At 42.4% G+C, this 25,866-nt stretch overlaps 1 protein-coding gene across 2 annotated transcripts in view; it reads left to right on the top strand.

The window, feature by feature from the left end:
• PIK3C3 (phosphatidylinositol 3-kinase catalytic subunit type 3) overlaps positions 1-25,866 on the top strand; it is a 186,704-nt gene that overhangs the window by 146,728 nt on the left and 14,110 nt on the right. For both annotated transcript variants that reach the window (XM_077283882.1, XM_077283873.1), the window contains exon 24: positions 17,917-18,042. In XM_077283882.1, coding sequence (XP_077139997.1) covers positions 17,917-18,042 — 126 coding nt within the window. The remainder of the gene's footprint in view (positions 1-17,916; positions 18,043-25,866) is intronic.

Here is a 25,866-nt window from a genome sequence, read left to right as displayed (position 1 = left end):
AGAGTGGAGGAGGAAGAAGCTGGTTAAGTAGCAGACTAATTCAGTGAGGGGCGCAGTGTGATTGGTGACCTGCAGGATGTTATAGAGCAGAAGGTCGGCCTTACACGTCGTTCCAGCGGTAGAGATGGAAGAGCAGACGTGCCGGTACTCGGTAAAGTAAATAAGAGTTCACAATGGCACAGATTGACTATGACCATGTCTGCCCTGCCAGGGCTGTGGAGTCAGTAAGCCAAACCTCCGACTCCGACTTCTCAATTTCCATGACTCCGACTCCACCAAAATGGGCTCCGACTCCATGACTCCGACTCCACAGCCCTATGCCCTGCGCCACTGATCGACAGGCAGAAGAATTCATATGTAGCTCAACTTGACTAGAAATCTCTAATAAATATTTAAAAAAAAGTTGCCAATCAGCCAGGGTCAGATGAGCAGAAGGACTACAGGGAAAATGGGCCTGTGCGGTTTCTTATTTAAACCTCTATGGATCTAATGTCGTTTGCCAAAAGTTTTTAATTGGAATCATTATTGTTTAGATCATTTTGTAAAGGTAAGAAAGAATATTCCCTAAACAGCTGCAAAACAAGACAGGCGGATAAATCATCCCCTGTAATCTCTGCTGCTTTCCCCTCTTGTTCCCTCTGAGTTCAGTCCATTTAAGCAGTTTTTATTTGCAGGCGTCAGATATATTTCCATGTGTTGAAAGCAAAGCTTTACAGTTTTCTAAAAGCTGCAGATGGCTCCTGCGTAAATTCTATCCCAAATATAAGCTGGAAACCATCATTGAATGTCTCGGACAGCCTGCCGTCAACGTGATTTCAGGACGTTAATGCACGTCCTAATGCAGGAAGGAGTTAATTGTGCCATTATCACCCACTATAAATGTTCCCCCAAAGTTCTCTGTCTTATAACAATCAGTCCTTTTCAGGTAAAGCGGGCTTACATATGTCGGCATCTTCACATGGCTTCTGAAAGTTTCTGTTGGGGTCTCGTAACCATTCTGGGTGGTCAAAAGCACAGAGTAGTCATGTACCAGCCCTCAACATTTTCGAAGAACCTTACAAGAAGCGGGAGAATGGCGACATTTTAGCCCTCTGGGAACCTGTGACTGGTCATGAGGGATCTTTAGCAAACAAGACCATGTTACAGCCACCATGATTGTTTGATGCAAATGCCCTTTATTAAAGTCACCTCTCCTGGCGACTTTGGCTTAAGCAAATGGGTTGTTCATACTAAGAACTCCCATTGTGCCATAGAATTGATGTGGCAGGTAGCACCCAGATATTCCCATTCACCTAGAAAGCATCCTATGATCAGGTTTACTGTGTAATCGCCCCCCATACAGCGCCCAGGAGACCCCATAGATCTGTGTTGTCCGTCTCTACACAGGTTTGGACTCGTTTCTTGCCTGTTGACCTTCAGATTCAGCGCCTCATTTTGTGTGGGGGCAGATCAGTATCCTCAGTCATTATTTAGCAGTGTTCCCAGCCGCTCCTGTCTCCCTCCTGCTTTTATGGGAAATTGACTCTGTAACGAGGCATTAGAGTCTCCCTCCAGTCCCTCTCGGACACATATGTTTTCCTTTTAATTGTCATCTAAAGCGGTCTAACCTTTCTTCGTCAATTACTCAAAGCTTTTCTAGAAGCAGCGAGAGTTGACTGCGCCCTTGTCATTTAGAGTCGTAGACAAGCCTTCTACCTACCGACCATTGAAAGAGAACATTAGACTAAAAGGTCAGTAAAGCAATGTTATTATCAGCCCGGCTCCATAATATCCAGTTTCTTCCCTACAGAGACTTATTTGTCCATAAATTACTTGCGGTAAGATATGGGTCTGCTACTCCATCAATTCTGATAGTCAGACATTTGTTTCCACAGACTTCTTTCTTTAGGAGACAAATAAGGACTTTAATAAAGGCCAAAAATCAGTGAATGAGTGTTCATAAAATCTTTGCACCTTGCAAACATGCAGCCAATCACTCGTCGAACAAGCAAAATGGAAATTTGTCAGCATGTAGGTCGTTCTTGTCTGCAGCACATTGCTCCAGTCCCAGACTAGTAACCTGCCCAGTTGGGTAGACTACTGGTGGGGATGGTCAGTCTTTGCACAGACAACTGTTTTGCATTATCAGTCTACTTTTCAAGGTTAAAAAGGACCTGTGGTAACATCATGGTTACATGACCCCACGTCCTGCACCCCGTAGAGGTGGGGAAGGCTACAGAAGAACTAAGGAGGAGACTGGAGACCTCTTCCTCCATCTCCAGCAACAGCTATATTATCTACTGACAGTCTGGTCAAGGTATGGATGGGAAAAGTTTTTCTCCCAATAGGGAAGGGTGTTTTGATATAGGATAATACTGGGAGCGGGAAAAAGTTTAAAGGGTTAACACAATGTGGCTGAAAGTGATAAAGCATGGGAAGGGGCAAACAGTGCTTCCGATATTTAGTGCTGTGCTGATTGTTGGGCAGTGCTGTGTATATTTTTAGTGCTGTGCCGATTGTTGGGCAGTGCTGTGTTTATATTTAGTGCTGTGCTGATTGTTGGCCAGTGCTGTGTAGATATTTAGTGCTGTGCTGATTGTTGGGCAGTGCTGTCCATATATTTAGTGCTGTGCTGATTGTTGGGCAGTGCTGTGTATGGTTAGTGCTGTGCTGATTGTTGGGCAGGGCTGTGCATATATTTAGTGCTGTGCTGATTGTTGGGCAGTGCTGTGCATATATTTAGTGCTGTGCTGATTGTTGGGCAGTGCTGTGCATATATTTAGTGCTGTGCTGAGTGTTGGGCAGTGCTGTGTAATTTATTTAGTGCTGTGCTGATTGATGGGCAGTGCTGTGTATATATTTAGTGCTGTGCTGATTGTTGGGCAGTGCTGTGTATATTTAGTGTTGTGCTGATTCTTGGGCAGTGCTGTGTAGATATTTAGTGCTGTGTTGATTGTTGGGCAGTGCTGTGTAGATATTTAGTGCTGTGCTGATTGTTGGGCAGTGCTGTGAATATATTTAGTGCTGTGCTGATTGTTGGGCAGTGCTGTGTATATATTTAGTGCTGTGCTGATTGTTGGGCAGTGCTGTGTAATTTATTTAGTGCTGTGCTGATTGTTAGGCAGTGCTGTGTATATATTTAGTGCTGTGCTGATTGTTGGGCAGTGCTGTGTATATTTAGTGTTGTGCTGATTGTTGGGCAGTGCTGTGTAGATATTTAGTGCTGTGTTGATTGTTGGGCAGTGCTGTGTTGATTGTTGGGCAGTGCTGTGTATATATTTAGTGCTGTGCTGATTGTTGGGCAGTGCTGTGCATATATTTAGTGCTGTGCTGATTGTTGGGCAGTGCTGTGCATATATTTAGTGCTGTGCTGATTGTTGGGCAGTGCTGTGTAGATATTTAGTGCTGTGCTGATTGTTGGGCAGTGCTGTGTATATATTTAGTGCTGTGCTGATTGTTGGGCAGTGCTGTGTAGATATTTAGTGCTGTGCTGATTGTTGGGCAGTGCTGTCCATATATTTAGTGCTGTGCTGATTGTTGGGCAGTGCTGTGCATATATTTAGTGCTGTGCTGATTGTTGGGCAGTGCTGTGCATATATTTAGTGCTGTGCTGATTGTTGGGCAGTGCTGTGTAGATATTTAGTGCTGTGCTGATTGTTGGGCAGTGCTGTGTATATATTTAGTGCTGTGCTGATTGTTGGGCAGTGCTGTGTAGATATTTAGTGCTGTGCTGATTGTTGGGCAGTGCTGTCCATATATTTAGTGCTGTGCTGATTGTTGGGCAGTGCTGTGTATGGTTAGTGCTGTGCTGATTGTTGGGCAGGGCTGTGCATATATTTAGTGCTGTGCTGATTGTTGGGCAGTGCTGTGCATATATTTAGTGCTGTGCTGATTGTTGGGCAGTGCTGTGCATATATTTAGTGCTGTGCTGAGTGTTGGGCAGTGCTGTGTAATTTATTTAGTGCTGTGCTGATTGATGGGCAGTGCTGTGTATATATTTAGTGCTGTGCTGATTGTTGGGCAGTGCTGTGTATATTTAGTGTTGTGCTGATTCTTGGGCAGTGCTGTGTAGATATTTAGTGCTGTGTTGATTGTTGGGCAGTGCTGTGTAGATATTTAGTGCTGTGCTGATTGTTGGGCAGTGCTGTGAATATATTTAGTGCTGTGCTGATTGTTGGGCAGTGCTGTGTATATATTTAGTGCTGTGCTGATTGTTGGGCAGTGCTGTGTAATTTATTTAGTGCTGTGCTGATTGTTGGGCAGTGCTGTGTATATATTTAGTGCTGTGCTGATTGTTGGGCAGTGCTGTGTATATTTAGTGTTGTGCTGATTGTTGGGCAGTGCTGTGTAGATATTTAGTGCTGTGTTGATTGTTGGGCAGTGCTGTGTTGATTGTTGGGCAGTGCTGTGTATATATTTAGTGCTGTGCTGATTGTTGGGCAGTGCTGTGCATATATTTAGTGCTGTGCTGATTGTTGGGCAGTGCTGTGTATATATTTAGTGCTGTGCTGATTGTTGGGCAGTGCTTTGTATATATTTAGTGTTGTGCTGATTGTTGGGCAGTGCTGTGCTGATTGTTGGGCAGTGCTGTGTATATATTTAGTGCTGTGCTGATTGTTGGGCAGTGCTGTGTATATATTTAGTGCTGTGCTGATTGTTGGGCAGTGCTGTGTAGATATTTAGTGCTGTGCTGATTGTTGGGCAGTGCTGTGTAGATATTTAGTGCTGTGCTGATTGTTGGGCAGTGCTGTGTAGATATTTAGTGCTGTGCTGATTGTTGGGCAGTGCTGTGTGTATGGTTAGTACTGTGCTGATTGTTGGGCAGTGCTGTGTATATTTAGTGATGTGCTGATTGTTGTGCAGTGCTGTGTATATATTTAGTGCTGTGCTGATTGTTGGGCAGTGCTGTGCAGATATTTAGTGCTGTGCTGATTGTTGGGCAGTGCTGTGTATATATTTATTGCTGTGCTGATGGGCAGTGCTGTGTATATATTTAGTGTTGTGCTGATTGTTGGGCAGTGCTGTGTAGATATTTAGTGCTGTGCTGATTCTTGGGCAGTGATGTGTATATATTTAGTGCTGTGCTGATTGTTGGGCAGTGCTGTGTAGATATTTAGTGCTGTGCTGATTGTTGGGTAGTGCTGTGTAGATATTTAGTGCTGTGCTGATTGTTGGGCAGTGCTGTGTAGATATTTAGTGCTGTGCTGATTGTTGGGCAGTGCTGTGTATATATTTAGTGCTGTGCTGATTGTTGGGCAGTGCTGTGTATATATTTAGTGCTGTGCTGATTGTTGGGCAGTGCTGTGTTGATATTTAGTGCTGTGCTGATTGTTGGGCAGTGCTGTGTAGATATTTAGTGCTGTGCTGATTGTTGGGTAGTGCTGTGTAGACATTTAGTGCTGTGCTGATTGTTGAGCAGTGCTGTGTAGATATTTAGTGCTGTGCTGATTGTTGGGCAGTGCTGTGTATACATTTAGTGCTGTGCTGATTGTTGAGCAGTGCTGTGCAGATATTTAGTGCTATGCTGATTGTTGGGCAGTGCTGTGTATATATTTAGTGCTATGCTGATTGTTGGGCAGTGCTGTGCAGATATTTAGTGCTGTGCTGATTGTGGGGCAGTGCTGTGCAGATATTTAGTGCTGTGCTGATTTTTGGGCAGTGCTGTGTATATATTTAGTGCTGTGCTGATTGTTGGGCAGTGCTGTGCAGATATTTAGTGCTGTGCTGATAGTTGGGCAGTGCTGTGTAATTTATTTAGTGCTGTGCTGATTGTTGGTCAGTGCTGTGTATACATTTAGTGCTGTGCTGATTGTTGGGCAGTGCTGTGTAATATATTTAGTGCTGTGCTGATTGTTGGGCAGTGCTGTGCAGATATTTAGTGCTGTGCTGATTGTTGGGCAGTGCTGTGTATATATTTAGTGCTGTGCTGATTGTTGGGCAATGCTGTGTATATATTTAGTGCTGTGCTGATTGTTGGGCAGTGCTGTGCATATATTTAGTGCTGTGCTGATTGTTGGGCAGTGTTGTGTATATATTTAGTGCTGTGCTGATTGTTGGGCAATGCTGTGTATATATTTAGTGCTGTGCTGATTGTTGGGCAGTGCTGTGCATATATTTAGTGCTGTGCTGATTGTTGGGCAGTGCTGTGTATATATTTATTGCTGTGCTGATGGGCAGTGCTGTGTATATATTTAGTGTTGTGCTGATTGTTGGGCAGTGCTGTGTAGATATTTAGTGCTGTGCTGATTCTTGGGCAGTGATGTGTATATATTTAGTGCTGTGCTGATTGTTGGGCAGTGCTGTGTAGATATTTAGTGCTGTGCTGATTGTTGGGTAGTGCTGTGTAGATATTTAGTGCTGTGCTGATTGTTGGGCAGTGCTGTGTAGATATTTAGTGCTGTGCTGATTGTTGGGCAGTGCTGTGTATATATTTAGTGCTGTGCTGATTGTTGGGCAGTGCTGTGTATATATTTAGTGCTGTGCTGATTGTTGGGCAGTGCTGTGTTGATATTTAGTGCTGTGCTGATTGTTGGGCAGTGATGTGTATATATTTAGTGCTGTGCTGATTGTTGGGCAGTGCTGTGTAGATATTTAGTGCTGTGCTGATTGTTGGGTAGTGCTGTGTAGACATTTAGTGCTGTGCTGATTGTTGAGCAGTGCTGTGTAGATATTTAGTGCTGTGCTGATTGTTGGGCAGTGCTGTGTATACATTTAGTGCTGTGCTGATTGTTGAGCAGTGCTGTGCAGATATTTAGTGCTATGCTGATTGTTGGGCAGTGCTGTGCAGATATTTAGTGCTGTGCTGATTTTTGGGCAGTGCTGTGTATATATTTAGTGCTGTGCTGATTGTTGGGCAGTGCTGTGCAGATATTTAGTGCTGTGCTGATTGTTGGTCAGTGCTGTGTATACATTTAGTGCTGTGCTGATTGTTGGGCAGTGCTGTGTAATATATTTAGTGCTGTGCTGATTGTTGGGCAGTGCTGTGCAGATATTTAGTGCTGTGCTGATTGTTGGGCAGTGCTGTGTAATTTATTTAGTGCTGTGCTGATTGTTGGGCAGTGCTGTGTATATATTTAGAGCTGTGCTGATTGTTGGGCAGTGCTGTGTATATTTAGTGTTGTGCTGATTGTTGGGCAGTGCTGTGTAGATATTTAGTGCTGTGTTGATTGTTGGGCAGTGCTGTGTATATACTTAGTGCTGTGCTGATTGTTGGGCAGAGCTGTGTATATATTTAGTGCTGTGCTGATTGTTGGGCAGTGCTGTGTATATATTTAGTGCTGTGCTGATTGTTGGGCAGTGCTTTGTATATATTTAGTGTTGTGCTGATTGTTGGGCAGTGCTGTGTAGATATTTAGTGCTGTGCTGATTGTTGGGCAGTGCTGTGTATATATTTAGTGCTGTGCTGATTGTTGGGCAGTGCTGTGTATATATTTAGTGCTGTGCTGATTGTTGGGCAGTGCTGTGTAGATATTTAGTGCTGTGCTGATTGTTGGGCAGTAATGTGTATATATTGAGTGCTGTGCTGATTGTTGGGCAGTGCTGTGTAGATATTTAGTGCTGTGCTGATTGTTGGGCAGTGCTGTGTATATATTTAGTGCTGTGCTGATTATTGGGCAGTGCTGTGTATATATTTAGTGCTGTGCCGATTGTTGGGCAGTGCTGTGTATATATTTAGTGCTGTGCTGATTGTTGGGCAGTCCTGTGCAAATATTTAGTGCTGTGCTGATTGTTGGGCAGTGCTGTGCATATATTTAGTGCTGTGCTGATTGTTGGGCAGTGCTGTGTATATATTTATTGCTGTGCTGATGGGCAGTGCTGTGTATATATTTAGTGTTGTTCTGATTGTTGCGCAGTGCTGTATATATTTAGTGCTGTGCTGATTGTTTGGCAGTGCTGTGTAGATATTTAGTGCTGTGCTGATTGTTGGGCAGTGCTGTGTAGATATTTAGTGCTGTGCTGATTGTTGGGCAGTGCTGTGTAGATATTTAGTGCTGTGCTGATTGTTGGGCAGTGCTGTGTGTATGGTTAGTACTGTGCTGATTGTTGGGCAGTAATGTGTATATATTTAGTGCTGTGCTGATTGTTGGGCAGTGCTGTGTAGATATTTAGTGCTTGTGCTGATTGTTGGGTAGTGCTGTGTAGATATTTAGTGCTGTGCTGATTGTTGAGCAGTGCTGTGTAGATATTTAGTGCTGTGCTGATTGTTGGGCAGTGCTGTGTATACATTTAGTGCTGTGCTGATTGTTGAGCAGTGCTGTGCAGATATTTAGTGCTGTGCTGATTGTTGAGCAGTGCTGTGCAGATATTTAGTGCTATGCTGATTGTTGGGCAGTGCTGTGTATATATTTAGTGCTATGCTGATTGTTGGGCAGTGCTGTGCAGATATTTAGTGCTATGCTGATTGTTGGGCAGTGCTGTATATATATTTAGTGCTGTGCTGATTGTTGGGCAGTGCTTTGTATATATTTAGTGTTGTGCTGATTGTTGGGCAGTGCTGTGTATATATTTAGTGCTGTGCTGATTGTTGGGCAGTGCTTTGTATATATTTAGTGCTGTGCTGATTGTTGGTCAGTGCTGTGTATATATTCAGTGTTGTGCTGATTGTTGGGCAGTGCTGTGTAGATATTTAGTGCTGTGTTGATTGTTGGGCAGTGCTGTGTATATATTTAGTGCTGTGCTGATTGTTGGGCAGTGCTTTGTATATATTTAGTGTTGTGCTGATTGTTGGGCAGTGCTGTATATATATTTAGTGCTGTGCTTATTGTTGGGCAGTGCTTTGTATATATTTAGTGTTGTGCTGATTGTTGGGCAGTGCTGTGTAGATATTTAGTGCTGTGCTGATTGTTGGGCAGTGCTGTGTATATATTTAGTGCTGTGCTGATTGTTGGGCAGTGCTGTGTATATATTTAGTGTTGTGCTGATTGTTGGGCAGTGCTGTGTATATATTTAGTGCTGTGCTGATTGTTGGGCAGTGCTGTGTAGATATTTAGTGCTGTGCCGATTGTTGGGTAGTGCTGTGTAGATATTTAGTGCTGTGCTGATTGTTGGGCAGTGCTGTGTATATATTTAGTGCTGTGCTGATTGTTGGGCAGTGCTGTGTAGATATTTAGTGCTGTGCCGATTGTTGGGTAGTGCTGTGTAGATATTTAGTGCTGTGCTGATTGTTGGGCAGTGCTGTATATATATTTAGTGCTGTGCTGATTGTTGGGCAGTGCTGTGTATATATTTAGTGCTGTGCTGATTGTTGGGCAGTGATGTGTATATATTTAGTGCTGTGCTAATTGTTGGGCAGTGCTGTGTAGATATTTAGTGCTGTGCTGATTGTTGGGCAGTGATGTGTATATATTTAGTGCTGTGCTGATTGTTGGGCAGTGCTGTGTAGATATTTAGTGCTGTGCTGATTGTTGGGTAGTGCTGTGTAGATATTTAGTGCTGTGCTGATTGTTGGGCAGTGCTGTGTAGATATTTAGTGCTGTGCTGATTGTTGGGCAGTGCTGTGTATATATTTAGTGCTGTGCTGATTGTTGGGCAGTGCTGTGTATATATTTAGTGCTGTGCTGATTGTTGGGCAGTGCTGTATATATATTTAGTGCTGTGCTGATTGTTGGGCAGTGCTTTGTATATATTTAGTGTTGTGCTGATTGTTGGGCAGTGCTGTGTATATATTTAGTGCTGTGCTGATTGTTGGGCAGTGCTTTGTATATATTTAGTGCTGTGCTGATTGTTGGTCAGTGCTGTGTATATATTCAGTGTTGTGCTGATTGTTGGGCAGTGCTGTGTATATTTAGTGTTGTGCTGATTGTTGGGCAGTGCTGTGTAGATATTTAGTGCTGTGTTGATTGTTGGGCAGTGCTGTGTATATATTTAGTGCTGTGCTGATTGTTGGGCAGTGCTTTGTATATATTTAGTGTTGTGCTGATTGTTGGGCAGTGCTGTATATATATTTAGTGCTGTGCTTATTGTTGGGCAGTGCTTTGTATATATTTAGTGTTGTGCTGATTGTTGGGCAGTGCTGTGTAGATATTTAGTGCTGTGCTGATTGTTGGGCAGTGCTGTGTATATATTTAGTGCTGTGCTGATTGTTGGGCAGTGCTGTGTATATATTTAGTGTTGTGCTGATTGTTGGGCAGTGCTGTGTATATATTTAGTGCTGTGCTGATTGTTGGGCAGTGCTGTGTAGATATTTAGTGCTGTGCCGATTGTTGGGTAGTGCTGTGTAGATATTTAGTGCTGTGCTGATTGTTGGGCAGTGCTGTGTATATATTTAGTGCTGTGCTGATTGTTGGGCAGTGCTGTGTAGATATTTAGTGCTGTGCCGATTGTTGGGTAGTGCTGTGTAGATATTTAGTGCTGTGCTGATTGTTGGGCAGTGCTGTATATATATTTAGTGCTGTGCTGATTGTTGGGCAGTGCTGTGTATATATTTAGTGCTGTGCTGATTGTTGGGCAGTGATGTGTATATATTTAGTGCTGTGCTAATTGTTGGGCAGTGCTGTGTAGATATTTAGTGCTGTGCTGATTGTTGGGCAGTGATGTGTATATATTTAGTGCTGTGCTGATTGTTGGGCAGTGCTGTGTAGATATTTAGTGCTGTGCTGATTGTTGGGTAGTGCTGTGTAGATATTTAGTGCTGTGCTGATTGTTGGGCAGTGCTGTGTAGATATTTAGTGCTGTGCTGATTGTTGGGCAGTGCTGTGTATATATTTAGTGCTGTGCTGATTGTTGGGCAGTGCTGTGAAGATATTTAGTGCTGTGCCGATTGTTGGGTAGTGCTGTGTAGATATTTAGTGCTGTGCTGATTGTTGGGCAGTGCTGTGTATATATTTAGTGCTGTGCTGATTGTTGGGCAGTGCTGTGTAGATATTTAGTGCTGTGCTGATTGTTGGGTAGTGCTGTGTATATGGTTAGTGCTGAGCTGATTGTTGGGCAGTGCTGTGTATATATTTAGTGCTGTGCTGATTGTTGGGCAGTGCTGTGTATATATTTAGTGCTGTGCTGATTGTTGGGCAGTGCTGTGTATATGGTTAGTGCTGAGCTGATTGTTGGGTAGTGCTGTGTAGATATTTAGTGCTGTGCTGATTGTTGGGCAGTGCTGTGTATATATTTAGTGCTGTGCTGATTGTTGGGCAGTGCTGTGTAGATATTTAGTGCTGTGCTGATTGTTGGGCAGTGCTGTGTATATATTTAGTGCTGTGCTGATTGTTGGGCAGTGCTGTGAAGATATTTAGTGCTGTGCTGATTGTTGGGCAGTACATTACGCAGGACAGGGAAGTCGTCTATAGTTAGATACATTGATAAATAGTGACTATTTGTTACCTAACTGTAGCAGTGTGTAGATTCGGGGCACGGTGCAGGTACTGGAGTGCGGTGACTCTCGGATTAGCCGGCTCGCCCTCCTATTTTAACGCTCTTTTAATTCCTAGCAATGCGAGTGTCAATAATTCATGCTCTGCGGGATGTTCAGAGAACCTGTCCCTGCAGCAAATCACCCTGTCACTTCTCGTCCCCTCCGCTCTTCTCAGTAATATTGCCTTTGAAGGTGCAGACACAGATTTACATATATTCTGAGGCAGGTGAACATGGCCGCGGCGTGCCAGGACTGATTAATGGAGCCGCTTTCTATCCGTGACATAGAAATGTAACCGTTAGTCAGATGTGCTGGGAGCGTGGAGTCGAGTACTGCACACACATCCTCCACTCTGGGGGCAAATCCAGAACATCCATTCCATGGGGGCAAAACATTGCACCTGGTGTTATGGGACGCTGTGGCTCCTGCTATTGCCCCAAACAGGAAAACTAAACATTATTTACATTAATCACTTTGGAGGACGTGAATAGTTAATTATTTCTCTCTACATCATAATTCATGTTTGCATTTTGCGTTTAACATGGATGTATCATACGCAGGCTTTACAGTGAGCAGCTACTCTACTAACATAGTACTCCAGGAGGCTCTGAAAAAGCAATGCCTGGGCAGTATTTTTTATTTATTTTTTTTCAAAGGGGATGCCCCAAGATTGTATGTTTTCCCCATCTAAAATCGACTCATCGCTAGGAGTGTGACCAATCGCTCCACATCTGAATGGGGTGGAGGATGGGGAATGTGTGCCTCTTTTTCACTGATTGCATATGTGACTGCAGAATACTCAGGATCAGTTGGGTGGGGGGGTCCCAGGAGTCAGATCATTAGCCCTGGATCAAGAAAAATGTACAAATTTTAAAACCATTTTTTTTTTCATAAACCACGGCTTGTCCAGGCTTCAGGTATGTGACAGTAGACTTGTAAGTCCTCACAGGGTTCAGTGTGCATGCTGTTAGGATTCTCTGGGTCTGGGAGCCAGCGGGCACATGTCTGCAAATAGGTAATTTGCATTCATGCTTTCACATGCCAACAAGACATGTGCAGCATCACTCAAAATAGGTGAATTAAGCGAGGCCTGGCACGTCTTGTTGGAATGTGACCCGAAGTATGCAAATGACACTAGCAAATCCTGACAGTGCAAACTGTGAGGATCCACAAGTCTGCAGTTCATAAGTCATGCAGTCCTAGTGACTGCAGATTTGCACCCCAAACCTGGACAGCTCCTTTAATATACAGGTTGTTATAGTTATGTCAATACCATATATCTTTTTTTTTTTCTTTAGAATTTTCCTGTATGTAGACATTGATCTCAAATCATTAGTTTTCCCTCAACTCGGACATTACAGAGCAGTGCTGCGCTAGTAGCTGCGAGTCAGGATAAACACTAGAAAGCACAACATGGTATCTACGTTGTCCTATTGTTATGTATGAAAAAAAAATGTTTTTTGTTCCTTCTGATTTGATCTGCTTTTCTCTTTGCTTACTTCTGTTTCTTGCTTTGGCACGAGTTGTCTATCTTCTCATAAACTCCTTCTCGAGTTAACGGCTACTTCTGCCTCCCCTGTCAGCAGATTTGCCCACATCTGAAAATCACATCAATATTTAGTTATTGCTTATAGTCAAAGCTGATGCTTTATGCTGTTCTGATCTTTTATGCAGCTGCTCAGCATTGGAAACACAATCCATGACATGTTGATGCTACCTCGCACTTTTTTTTTTGTTTGTTTTACTTGTTTTATTTTGACCTCTCTTCAGACTTTTTTTTTCTTTTTTTTTTTTTTTCTTTACCTTTACTTCTTACCTGGATGTTGTTCTTTGCCTTTTTTTATTGAGTTTTTATTGTTACAAAGCATATGATTAGAAGATTTCTCATACAGTCACGTGGTGAAAGAAATGCCACCTGAAAAAAATGCAATGTGTAGTCACTCTCTGCGGCTCTGTGGCCAATAACTGAAGGTCCTAAATGTTTGGTCCCCCTTTTTTATTTGCCAACTGGAAATATCCCCTTTAAATATTGCAAGAAGTCACGAAGCTGTGGTTGGATCTTTTCTGTTCATATTGCTTTGTGGTGACCTCAGGGCTATATACTGCATATTATCTTCCTTGCTGTCAGTACCCTGTGATGTGTAATCCCCATTACTGTGGTCAGTGTTGTGCTGTAGTTGTATGGCGGTGCACACCCTGCAGGTAGAGAAATGTCTGGGAGCAGCTCAATTCTAGCCTTTTAATCAATGCTAAGAATGGTGATTTTATTTTTCCACTTTCCTCTCTCGTATATCTCTAATCCACATAAGGTTCAATCGGGTCAGAAGATGCCTGAAGCTGCAGACGGCTCTACATGTACAGGAGCTTCTCTCCTAATTGGGATAGTGGAACATTAATGGTGTTGCAGAGGAACATTTCTCTTGTTAATTAACCAAGTCTTTTTTCGGTTGGAGAACAGGCTAGATTTGTAATGGCTTTTAACATTAGATCTTTTCTGATCTGTACCTGCAATGCCACCATGAAGTATATCATTCATGTTCATTGGAAGTGAAATTTGGGTAGTGTAAGGTGGCTACAGGACACCTAGTGGATGGAAGATAAACCTGGAGTAATGTTTTAACACAAATAGGATTAAAAGGGGTTAATCGGCCATGACAGATTGATTGTGAGCAGCTGATGAGTTGGGAGAGAGCTGCTCACCATGTCTCCATTCCTGGGTGTGGTTCACTTTATATTGAGACCTGTTTGCCTATGGAGGTCTGCAGATCTCCTGAACAGAGTGCCTGTTCTAAAGGGCACAGAAGCTGGACTCTAAGCAGGCTGGCTAACCAGCATTATTGTATGGACTTGTTGCTTTGTGCTTTACTTTGTGCCGGAGAAAGGCTGTATGTGAGTTTCCTGTGATTTGGTTTATGAGGATTGAAATAAACCAGTCGGACTTTAAGTAGAAACTGTTCCTGTGATACCGCAGATCACTCCCAAGTGGCTAGCATTTTTAAAGTAGATATAGAGGAATATCTGGTGAATGGTCCCGTGTTGAAAGGTTATCTTTAAAGACTTTAGGATTAATCCATGAACATACACTGCTCAAGAAAATAAAGAGAAAACTTAAACAACAGAATATAACTCCAAATAAATCAAACTTCTGTGAAATCAAACTGTCCACTTAGCAAGCAACAATGATTGACAATCAATTTCACATGCTGTTGTGAAAATGGAATAGACAACAGATGGAAATTATTGGCAATTATCAAGACACACTCAATAAAGGAGTGGTTCTGCTGGTGGGGACCACAGACCACATCTCAGTACCAATGCTTTCTGGCTGAGGTTTTGGTCACTTTTGAATGTTGGTTGTGCTTTCACACTCGTGGTAGCGTGAGACGAACTCTACAACCCACACAAGTGGCTCAGGTACTGCAGCTCATCCAGGATGGCACATCAATGCGAGCTATGGCAAGAAGGTTTGCTGTGTCTGTCAGCGTAGTGTCCAGAAGCTGGAGGCGCTACCAGGAGACAGGCCAGTACACCAGGAGACGTGGAGGGGGCCGTAGGAGGGCATCAACCCAGCAGCAGGACCGCTACCTCCGCCTTTGTGCAAGGAGGAACAGGCGGAGCACTGCCAGAGCCCTGTAAAATGACCTCCAGCAGGCCACAAATGTGCATGTGTCTGCACAAGCGGTTAGAAACCGACTCCATGAGGATGGTCTGAGTGTCCGATGTCCACAGATGGGGGTTGTGCTCACAGCCCAACACCGTGCAGGACGCTTGGCATTTGCCACTGGTGCCCTGTGCTCTTCACAGATGAAAGCAGGTTCACACTGAGCACATGTGCTCCTGCCTGCAACATCCTTCAGCATGACCGGTTTGGCAGTGGGTCAGTAATGGTGTGGGGTGGCATTTATGTGGAAGGCCGCACAGCCCTCCATGTGCTTGCCAGTGGTAGCCTGACTGCCATTAGGTACCAAGATGAGCTCCTCAGACCCCTTGTGAGACCATATGCTGGTGCGGTTGCCCCTGGGTTCCTCCTAATGCAGGACAATGCCAGACCTCATGTGGCTGGAGTGTGTCAGCAGTTCCTGCAAGATGGAGGCATTGAAGTTATGGACTGGCCTGCCCGTTCCCCAGACCTGAATGCGATTGAGCACATCTGGGACATCATGTCTCGCTCCATCCACCAAAGTCACGTTGCACCACAGACTGTCCAGAAGTTGGCGGATGCTTTAGTCCAGGTCTGGGAGGAGATCCCTCAGGAGACCATCCGCCGCCTCATCAGGAGCACGCCCAGGCATTGTACAGTAGGGAGGTCATACAGGCACGTGGAGGCCACACACACTACTGAGCATCATTTCCTTGTCATGAGGCATTTCCACTGAAGTTAGATCAGCCTGTAATTTGATTTTCCCACTTTGATTTGGAGTATCATTCCAAATTCAGACCTCCATGGGATATTCATTTTGATTTACATTGATCATTGTTATGTTTTATTGTTCTGAACACGTTCCACTATGCAATGAATAAAAAATTGCAACTGAAATATTTCATTCAGAGATATCCAGGATGTGGTATTTTAGTGTTCCTTTATTTTTTTGAGCAATGTATTATACATGTTTGACATAATTGGAAAGTATGCAGTAATTGGATGACTGCTAATTCTGCTCACTTTATACTGCTTTTGCACTGCTATTATGCAGTTGCATGATGACTTTCTGATTACAGCAGTAAGACCTGGCTATATTATACTACTTACTATAGATAACATTAAAACACCTTTATTACTGCCTTGTATGTACAATAATATAACTACTATAATACTGTTCCTATGTACAGGAATATAACTACTATAATACTGCTCCGATGTACAAGAATATAACTACTATACGTAATACTGCATCTGTGTACAAGAATATAACTACTATAATACTGCAACTGTGTATAAGAATATAACTACTATAATACTGCCCCTATGTACAAGAATATAACTACTATAATACTGCCCCTATGTACAAGAATATAACTACTATAATACTGCTCCTATGTACAAGAATATAACTGCTATAATACTGCCCCTATGTACAAGAATATAACTACTATAATACTGCTCCTATGTACAAGAATATAACTGCTATAATACTGCTCCTATGTACAAGACTATAACTACTATAATACTGCCCCTATGTACAAGAATATAACTACTATAATACTGCCCCTATGTACAAGAATATAACTACTATAATACTGCCCCTATGTACAAGAATATAACTACTATAATACTGCTCCTATGTACAAGAATATAACTACTATAATACTGCCCCTATGTACAAGCATATAACTACTATAATACTGCCCCTATGTACAATCATATAACTACTATAATACTGCCCCTATGTACAAGCATATAACTACTATAATACTGCCCCCTATGTACAAGAATATAACTACTATAATACTGCTCCTATGTACAAGAATATAACTGCTATAATACTGCCCCTATGTACAAGAATATAACTACTATAATACTGCTCCTATGTACAAGAATATAACTACTATAATACTGCCCCCATGTGCAAGAATATAACTACTATAATACTGCCTCCTATATATGAGACTATAACTACTATAATACTGCCCCTATGTACAAGACTATAACTACTATAATACTGCCCCTATGTACAGGAATATAACTACTATAATACTGCTCCTATGTACAGGAATATAACTACTGTAATACTGCCCCTATGTACAAGAATATAACTACTATAATACTGCCTCCTATATATGAGACTATAACTACTATAATACTGCCCCTATGTACAGGAATATAACTACTATAATACTGCCCCTATGTACAGGAATATAACTACTATAATACTGCTCCTATGTACAGGAATATAACTACTATAATACTGCTCCTATGTACAGGAATACAACTACTATAATACTGCCCCTATGTACAGGAATATAACTACTATAATACTGCCCCTATGTACAAGAATATAACTACTATAATACTGCCTCCTATATATGAGACTATAACTACTATAATACTGCCCCTATATACAGGAATACAACTACTATAATACTGCCCCTATATACAGGAATACAACTACTATAATACTGCCCCTATGTACAAGAATATAACTACTATAATACTGCCTCCTATATATGAGACTATAACTACTATAATACTGCCCCTATGTACAGGAATATAACTACTATAATACTGCCCCTATGTACAGGAATATAACTACTATAATACTGCCCCTATGTACAGGAATATAACTACTATAATACTGCTCCTATGTACAGGAATATAACTACTATAATACTGCCCCCTATATATGACTATAACTACTATAATACTGCCTCCTGAATGATATATTTCCTATGTATTTCTGTTCTGTAATGTTTCGTTATGTATTGTACTATCCTCTATAATCTGCTCTGTTGCTCGTCTCCCCGCTCTGCTTTTATCTGACGCTTGTTCTCCTTTCCCATCAGTCCATGCGAGGTGCTGACGTCCCTGTTGCTGTTTTTCTGCACTTGTTCTTCACGTGTCCTTTTACTTTCACGCTTTCGTCCTCCTCCAGGTGCAGGATAAATTTAGATTGGATCTGTCTGACGAGGAGGCCGTGCATTACATGCAGACGCTGATCGATGACAGCGTGAACGCGCTCTTTGCCGCTGTGGTAGAACAGATACACAAGTTTGCTCAGGTAAGAGATCGCCCTGCGCTGTCGCCTCCTCGCCGCTCATTAGCGTTTCTTTTTTTTCTTCTCCCCCCAGCACTAAGTTAACATTGACAGTGACGGATTGGCTGCGCTCCCGCTCATTCCCATCGCCCGCACCTTCTGCAGACCTGCAGCACATTCTCATTACCCAGTGTATCATTCACTGTTATAGTACTACAAGCCCCAGGAAGTCTAGTTATATATCTACCCCATCTATACATAATGTAAGCAGTATTAGATGTTAATTGTAGATGTGTTTACATAAACAAATAAAAGGATTCCCATCAGATCCCGTTTTTTCTCAAGATTGTTTTAGTGATCCCCTGATATAAAGCTAGTATTCTACGTGTACCGCACTGCGCCATATGTTGGTGCTATATGACTAAAGGTTTGTATTACCCTGGGGGATGATAAAAAGAATACATGACTAACATGTTCAGTTATACGTTGAACTCGCTGAACTTTTATGTCTCCTTTAAACCTTAAAACTATAACACTTGAAAGAGGCAAGAACTGGCGAGTTTTACCTTTCCGGACTTGTTGGCTCATCAACAAATGATAGTTACAGCTTGTGTTTAGCTAATGGCTTCCTCTTAGTACGCTTAGCTTTGCCTTAAAGCGAATATGTCACCAGATTTTATAATACAAACTACGTACACTGATAAATGGATCAGCTGAGGCTGGTGTACTTACGTTGAAAGTCAATGTCAGATTAGTTTTATAATCCCTTATGAAAGAGTAACTATCTCTTCCCACCTATTCTGATTGACCGTTCCTCAGTGCCTCTCCGTCCTGATAAATATTCGCCCATCTAGCCTCATTGTCCCTCCTCCCTGCTTTTTTTCAGAACCTCACACAGCTCAGTACAATCTGCAGCTGTCCGGCTGGGTGGGTGCAGCCTACATACACTCCTTCACTCTTTAACTAGACTTCGAAAATATTCATGTTAATAACAGGACCATGCAGCTATTCAGGCAGGGATTTTTTTTTTTCAAAGTAAGTACTCCAGCCCCATCAGGTCTAGAATATTTTATTTAATAGTGTAATCTGGTGACAAATCTTTCAGAAGACCCTGAAATGTATATTATCTTCCAATCGGAGTTACTGGCTGGGGTTGACACCTCTGATGTCTATCATTTGCTGCGGCGTAGCAGAATCCTTGTCTGGGGTCAAATCCACATCCATGGCACCCATTGAAGCTTGATAGGATGTACATATCGATGAGGATGATGACTCGGACTCTTAGAAAGTGATGAAGATGGATCTGACAAAGCGGCAGAATGGGGTATGTTGCCCCGAATGTCTCAGTAGTGCAGCCTCAGCCGGTAGCCAGCGTCCCTGAATGTTCATTGCACCACGTGAAGGTTTTTCTCGCCAGGCCCCATGTGTAGCGTGCCTCCTACAACCTCTGTGCTGTACTGTCCATGGCAGAATGAGGTAACTGAGGATACAGCAGCGAGCTGCTTCTCCGAGTCCTACCGGAGCGTTTGTAGCACCCTTATCTGTCCGTTCCTGAGCTGATGTATGAGCACAGACCACATCAAAGTCCAATGTGCAAGAAAACCGGGTAAAAGCCAAATGGTGAAAACATTTTTTAATGAAACCAACTGCGAAATTGAGATACGGTATATATATGTATATTTTGTTAAAGGGAGTCTGTCAGTAGAACCAACCCTCCTGAGACGTCTATACGGGCACATGGGTCATAGGAAGCTGAATGAGATGATACCCTGATATGTGTAATTCGAAGAATCGTTCCTGAGGAATCCACATTAATCTTGTATGCAAATGAGCTGAAAGGATCTCTGTTCCCGAGTAGGATCTTCCCTAAATTCTGCCTCCGACCTTTTCAGCTCATCATTTTATTCAGCTTCCTATGACCTATATAGGTTGTTAATCCCACTGACAGATTCCCTTTAAGGAAGAGGGAAAAAAAAAAAAGTTCTCTTTAATAATTATTTAAAGGGACTCTGCAGTATTTTACCCCCGAAACGATATTCACATGTAGATGAGCCCAGCAGTACCCTCACGTGTTCCTCCATAAGGCCGCCTTCAGTCGTCCGATGTACGAGCTGTGGATTATATGGATATAACTCGTACCTGTCATCGTCTATGGCGACTCTCACATGTCCATGATTTCTCCCTCCCTCCGTCACTCCAGCTCTATTCTCCACCCAGATCCAATGCCTTTGCTTGATTGATTGCTCCTTTGCCAGAAGTCGGGTTTGTCATTAAGTGTGTCTGTAGCCTAAACTTATGGGGCTTAAAGGGATTGTTCATTTGGCACATTTACCGTTCATCACTCTCTGAATGTGGTAGTTGGTGGGCATCCTGCACAGGAGGTGGGGGGCGGAGGGTCCCGAGCAATCCTGCGGGTCTCAGTAACAGTCCATTTGTATAAAGCATGCGAGGACCCTCATTTCCAGCACTGCATCCCCCCCATCACCTTCATACGACCGTTAGTTCATTGCAGATCCAAAACTCTATTTCTCACCGGACATTCAGCAATTACTGAGCAGTAGATCCTTTAACATCTAGATCCGCTCGTGTCCTTCACCAGTGCCGAGATTCACCGCTCGGATCCTGAGCGGAATATTAACAATGCGCTATCCCCCATGAGCGGATGGCGGCGGCAGGATCTTATTTCTTCTTTCTGTCATTTTAATGACTTGTTTTGTTGTGATTATTAGACGCGGAGAAGAAGAATCCTCGTCACAGCGTCGTTAGATTCCGCCATGCACTTTCATTAGTGATTGTGGGTTTTCTGTAATGACGAGTCTTCAGGAAGTCCTCGTTTAGAGGATAAGGCTGCATGTGATGCACGAGGTGACCACATTTATTCTGGGAAATGGGAAATTTACAGCACATCACATCTTATTGATAGAAATGTGAGGACGACGGCCACCAAGCCGCTGCCCCCTCCACTAGATGGCAGGTTTTCCTCCATCCGGTGGGCAGTGAAAATGTCTTCATGATTCCCTATATACCTGTGACCTATATACAGTGCGACATCTTCACATTGGAATGTGCACAGTAGATTCAGACCGAAGGCAGCGAAGCCACAAAGGTGCAACAGGGACACAAGGGTAACAAAGCACATGTGAGACAGAGTCTTCCAATGAGCGGGGTATTATACCTTGTCAGGAGTTCACTTGTGTAATCGCCAGCCTTTTCGGAAAGTGTTTGTAGCCATCAGGTGTGCTTTGCAGAGGCCGTGTTGACACACCATTCTATACAGTGCTGAGCCATATTCCACAACTGTTCCAAGCCGGAATATGGCAAGAATCACTCAGCTAAGTAAATGAAATGACCGTATATCCTTACTTTCAAGCCAATCTTGAAAATTGCTAGAACCTTGAAGGTATCCTTAAGAACATTAATGAGTTGGGAAAAGTTGCTATTGGCTAGATTGTTTGGGTAACAGCTTACTATTATGTGTCGGAGCTTAAGACAGTGACAGGAGCATTACATACTAAGAAGTGAGGAAAAGCAAGTTCATGCACTTATAGTGCTGGCAGAATGCTGATGAAGAGAAAATGCTCACTCTAAAAGACTGGATGGGAAGTTAAGCCGTATTAACATTTTGCATTGGATGCGGGCACCAAGTCCCTTGCAATTCTTGTGTAATAGTGCAGACTTGTCTAAAATTGAATTAAACAATGTCTAAATGCGGTTTAATCGTTGAGTCACAAATTTGTGTCATTCAGTTTCTGCCAAGAAGACTCCCCCTCCCCATACTCCTTCATTAATCCCTCTGCCAAGGCTTTGTTAGAACATTGGCATCCAGTCTGCAGTGCATTTTCCTTTGCCCATATGCCCTAGATTGCAGCTCAGGATATAGTGCAGTCATAAAATCTGCAATCAAGACTGTGAGAGCCGGAGGAAGCAGCCAAATCTGCTTAAACGTATGCTTTGTGGACTGTTGTGTGGCAGCGGTACAGCTTACCGATTACTACTTTCTTCAGCCCAGTTTTATTGCTTTTAATTTTCAAGCTACTTCCAGTGACTGCAGGAATCTTTTACTTGGCTAAATGAAAAAAAAGTGAAAAACTGGGTCATGAAAGGAAATGTACGAACCCAGAAATAAGAGTTTTTTTTAATGTTTTACTGTGAAAATTAGCGCGCACTTCCTGCAGGTAAAAATCTGTAATTTTTTTGCCCTTGAAATTTTATGTAATTTATTATCCATTTATAAGCATGACGTATACACATTTAAAAAGTAACTAAACTTTTGTTGACATTTTTTTATATAAACTGTGAGCCCTTTAATTCTATGCAGGTCATTGGGGGGGTCTGGGTCTTGAAACCCACTGCTCGCTCAAGACTCCAGACTGAGCATACGTACAATGGAGTTCTAAGAGGTGTTGTGAGCAATCGGTGGGAGTCTCAGGACCTGGAACCCACCCCCCAATCTCCGCATAATTTAATTGCCTACACAAAGAAAATCAACATAAGTTTAGTAACTGTTTGACAAGGAAAGCAAAAATTTCAATAATGGCACTTATTTTGGAAATTATTTTATTTATTTTTGTTAGTTACTATATGGTGGTCAAAAAACTTTTTTTACTTCATCTTTTTATCTAAAATAGTTTAGCCATTGTTAGCGTATTTTTCTTCACATTAAGTAGATTGTTAGCACCAATTGTCCCACAATGAAAATTATACTTTTATCGTAGCGATCCGATGTACCAGTCATGAGAAATCTAGTGTACACCCCAGAGTTTAGCAAATCTTGTGAAATTATATTTGAAGAGATAAGTTAAAGGGAAAAATTTGATTTGTATCCAAAAAATGTGGCTGCAAATTGAATCCGTCAGGAAGGGTTTTTTTTTTTGTTTTTTGTTTTTTAAGTAAAAAATAAAATCTTATACTCAACCCCTTTTGTATTTGCTGACCACCTCTGGTTTTCTGATCCACTATTCTACCTTCTGTCCTCTATCTACCTTCTGGCTGAGTCTCCTATTCATTGAGCCCTATGTCAGTGAAGTGACAGTATGAGGAAAAGTGAATAGAAGACGTGTCCAGAAGTAAGAGAGAATCATAGCATGTTAGAGTTGGAAGGGACCTCCAGGGTCTGTACACTGCCTGTACCACGTGCCACGCCAGAGAGGCAACGGGAGATTAGGGAGGTTAATAAGTGGCTCAAGAATTGGTGTAGGAAGGAGGGGTTTGGGTTCCTGCAGAACTGGGCCGACTTCTCAGTTGGCTACAGGCTCTATGCTAGGGACGGGCTGCACCTCAATGGGGAAGGGGCAGCTGTGCTGGGGGAGAAAATGGTTAGAAGGTTGGAGGAGTGTTTAAACTAGGGATTGGGGGGGAGGGTATTCATTTTATAGGAGGGGAAGATAGTGCAGATAGAGACCTGGGCACAAATAAGGAAGTTGGGGGTGGCGGTGGCATGGGGGGTGGGGTTAGAACAGTTAGTAATTTAAGAAAGAATAGAGGTACAGAGAGTAACATAAAGTGCATGTATACTAATGCCAGAAGCCTCGCCAACAAAATGGACGAATTAGAACTAATGTTGTTGGAGCATAATTATGACATGGTGGGGATATCTGAGACGTGGCTGGATGAGAGCCATGACTGGGCTGTTAACTTGCAGGGCTATAGCCTGTTCAGAAATGACCGTACAGGTAAGCGAGGGGGTGGGGTGTGTCTATATGTAAAATCTTCCTTAAAACCCATCCTGCGTGATAATATATGTGAATTTAATGAAAATGTAGAGTCCCTGTGGGTGGAGATAAGGGGAGGGGGAAAAAATAATAAATTACTGATAGGGGTTTGTTATAAATCTCCAAAACTTATGGAAGCAATGGAGAATATCCTCGTAAAGCAAATAGATGAAGCTGCGACTCAAGGAGAAGTCATTATTATGGGGGACTTCAACTACCCTGAAATAGATTGGGGAACAGAAACCTGCAGTTCCAGCAAAGGTAGTCGGTTTTTGACAACTATGAGAGACAATTACCTTTCACAACTGGTTCAGGACCCAACAAGGAGGGGGGCACTGCTAGACCTAATATTAACCAACAGGCCAGACCGCATATCAAATATAAGGGTTGGGGGTCACTTGGGGAATAGTGATCACAAAATAATAAGTTTTCATGTAACCTTTAATAAGATGGGTAGTAGAGGGGTGACAAGGACACTAAACTTCAGGAGGGCAAATTTCCAACGGATGAGAGAGGATCTTGGTGCAATTAACTGGGACGATATCCTGAGACACAAAAATACACAAAGAAAATGGGAGACATTTATTAGCATCCTGGATAGGACCTGTGCACAGTATATACCGTATGGGAATAAACATACTAGAAATAGGAGGAAACCAATATGGCTAAATAGAGCTGTAAGGGGCGCAAAAAGAGACAAAAAGAAAGCATTTAGAGAATTAAAGGAAGTAGGTAGTGAGGAGGCATTAAATAAATACAGAAAATTAAATAAATTCTGTAAAAAGCAAATCAAGGCAGCAAAGATTGAGACAGAGAGACTCATTGCCAGAGAGAGTAAAAATAATCCCAAAATATTCTAACTATATAAATAGTAAGAAACTAAAAAATGACAGTGTTGGCCCCCTTAAAAATAGTCTGGGTGAAATGGTGGATGAGGATGAGGAAAAAGCCAATATGCTAAATGACTTTTTTTCATCAGTATTTACAAAAGAAAATCCCATGGCAGACAAAATGACTAGTGATAAAAATTCCCCATTAAATGTCACCTGCTTAACCCAGCAGGAAGTACAGCGGCGTCTAAAAATAACTAAAATTGACAAATCTCCGGGCCCGGATGGGATACACCCCCGAGTACTGCAGGAACTAAGTACAGTCATTGATAGACCATTATTTTTAATCTTTAAAGACTCCATAATAACAGGGTCTGTACCACAGGACTGGCGTATAGCAAATGTGGTGCCAATATTCAAAAAAGGGGCAAAAACTGAACTCGGTAATTATAGGCCAGTAAGCTTAACCTCTACTGTGGGTAAAATCCTGGAGGGCATTCTAAGGGATGCTATGCTGGAGTATCTGAAGAGGAATAACCTCAAGACCCAGTATCAGCACGGGTTTACTAGGGACCGTTCAAGTCAGACTAATTTGATCAGCTTCTATGAAGAGGTAAGTTCCGGACTGGACCAAGGGAACCCAGTGGACGTAGTATATATGGACTTTTCCAAAGCTTTTGATACGGTGCCACACAAAAGGTTGTTACATAAAATGAGAGTAATGGGGATAGGGGAAAATATGTGTAAGTGGGTTGAGAGCTGGCTCAGGGATAGGAAACAAAGGGTGGTTATTAATGGAGCACACTCGGACTGAGTCACGGTTAGCAGTGGGGTACCACAGGGGTCAGTATTGGGCCCTCTTCTTTTTAACATATTTATTAATTACCTTGTAGGGGGCATTCAGAGTAGAATTTCAATATTTGCAGATGACACTAAACTCTGCAGGGTAATCAATACAGGGGAGGACAATTTTATATTACAGGATGATTTATGTAAACTAGAAGCTTGGGCTGATAAATGGCAAATGAGCTTTAATGGGGATAAATGTAAGGTCATGCACTTGGGTAGAAGTAATAAGATGTATAACTATGTGCTTAATTCTAAAACTCTGGGCAAAACCGTCAATGAAAAAGACCTGGGTGTATGGGTGGATGACAAACTCATATTCAGTGGCCAGTGTCAGGCAGCTGCTACAAAGGCAAATAAAATAATGGGATGTATTAAAAGAGGCATAGATGCTCATGAGGAGAACATAATTTTACCTCTATACAAGTCACTAGTTTGACCACACTTAGAATACTGTGTAC

Source organism: Ranitomeya variabilis, chromosome 1 (genome assembly GCF_051348905.1).
Source record: "Ranitomeya variabilis isolate aRanVar5 chromosome 1, aRanVar5.hap1, whole genome shotgun sequence".
Taxonomy (NCBI): domain Eukaryota; kingdom Metazoa; phylum Chordata; class Amphibia; order Anura; family Dendrobatidae; genus Ranitomeya; species Ranitomeya variabilis.
This window is presented reverse-complemented; position numbering and strand designations above follow the sequence as displayed.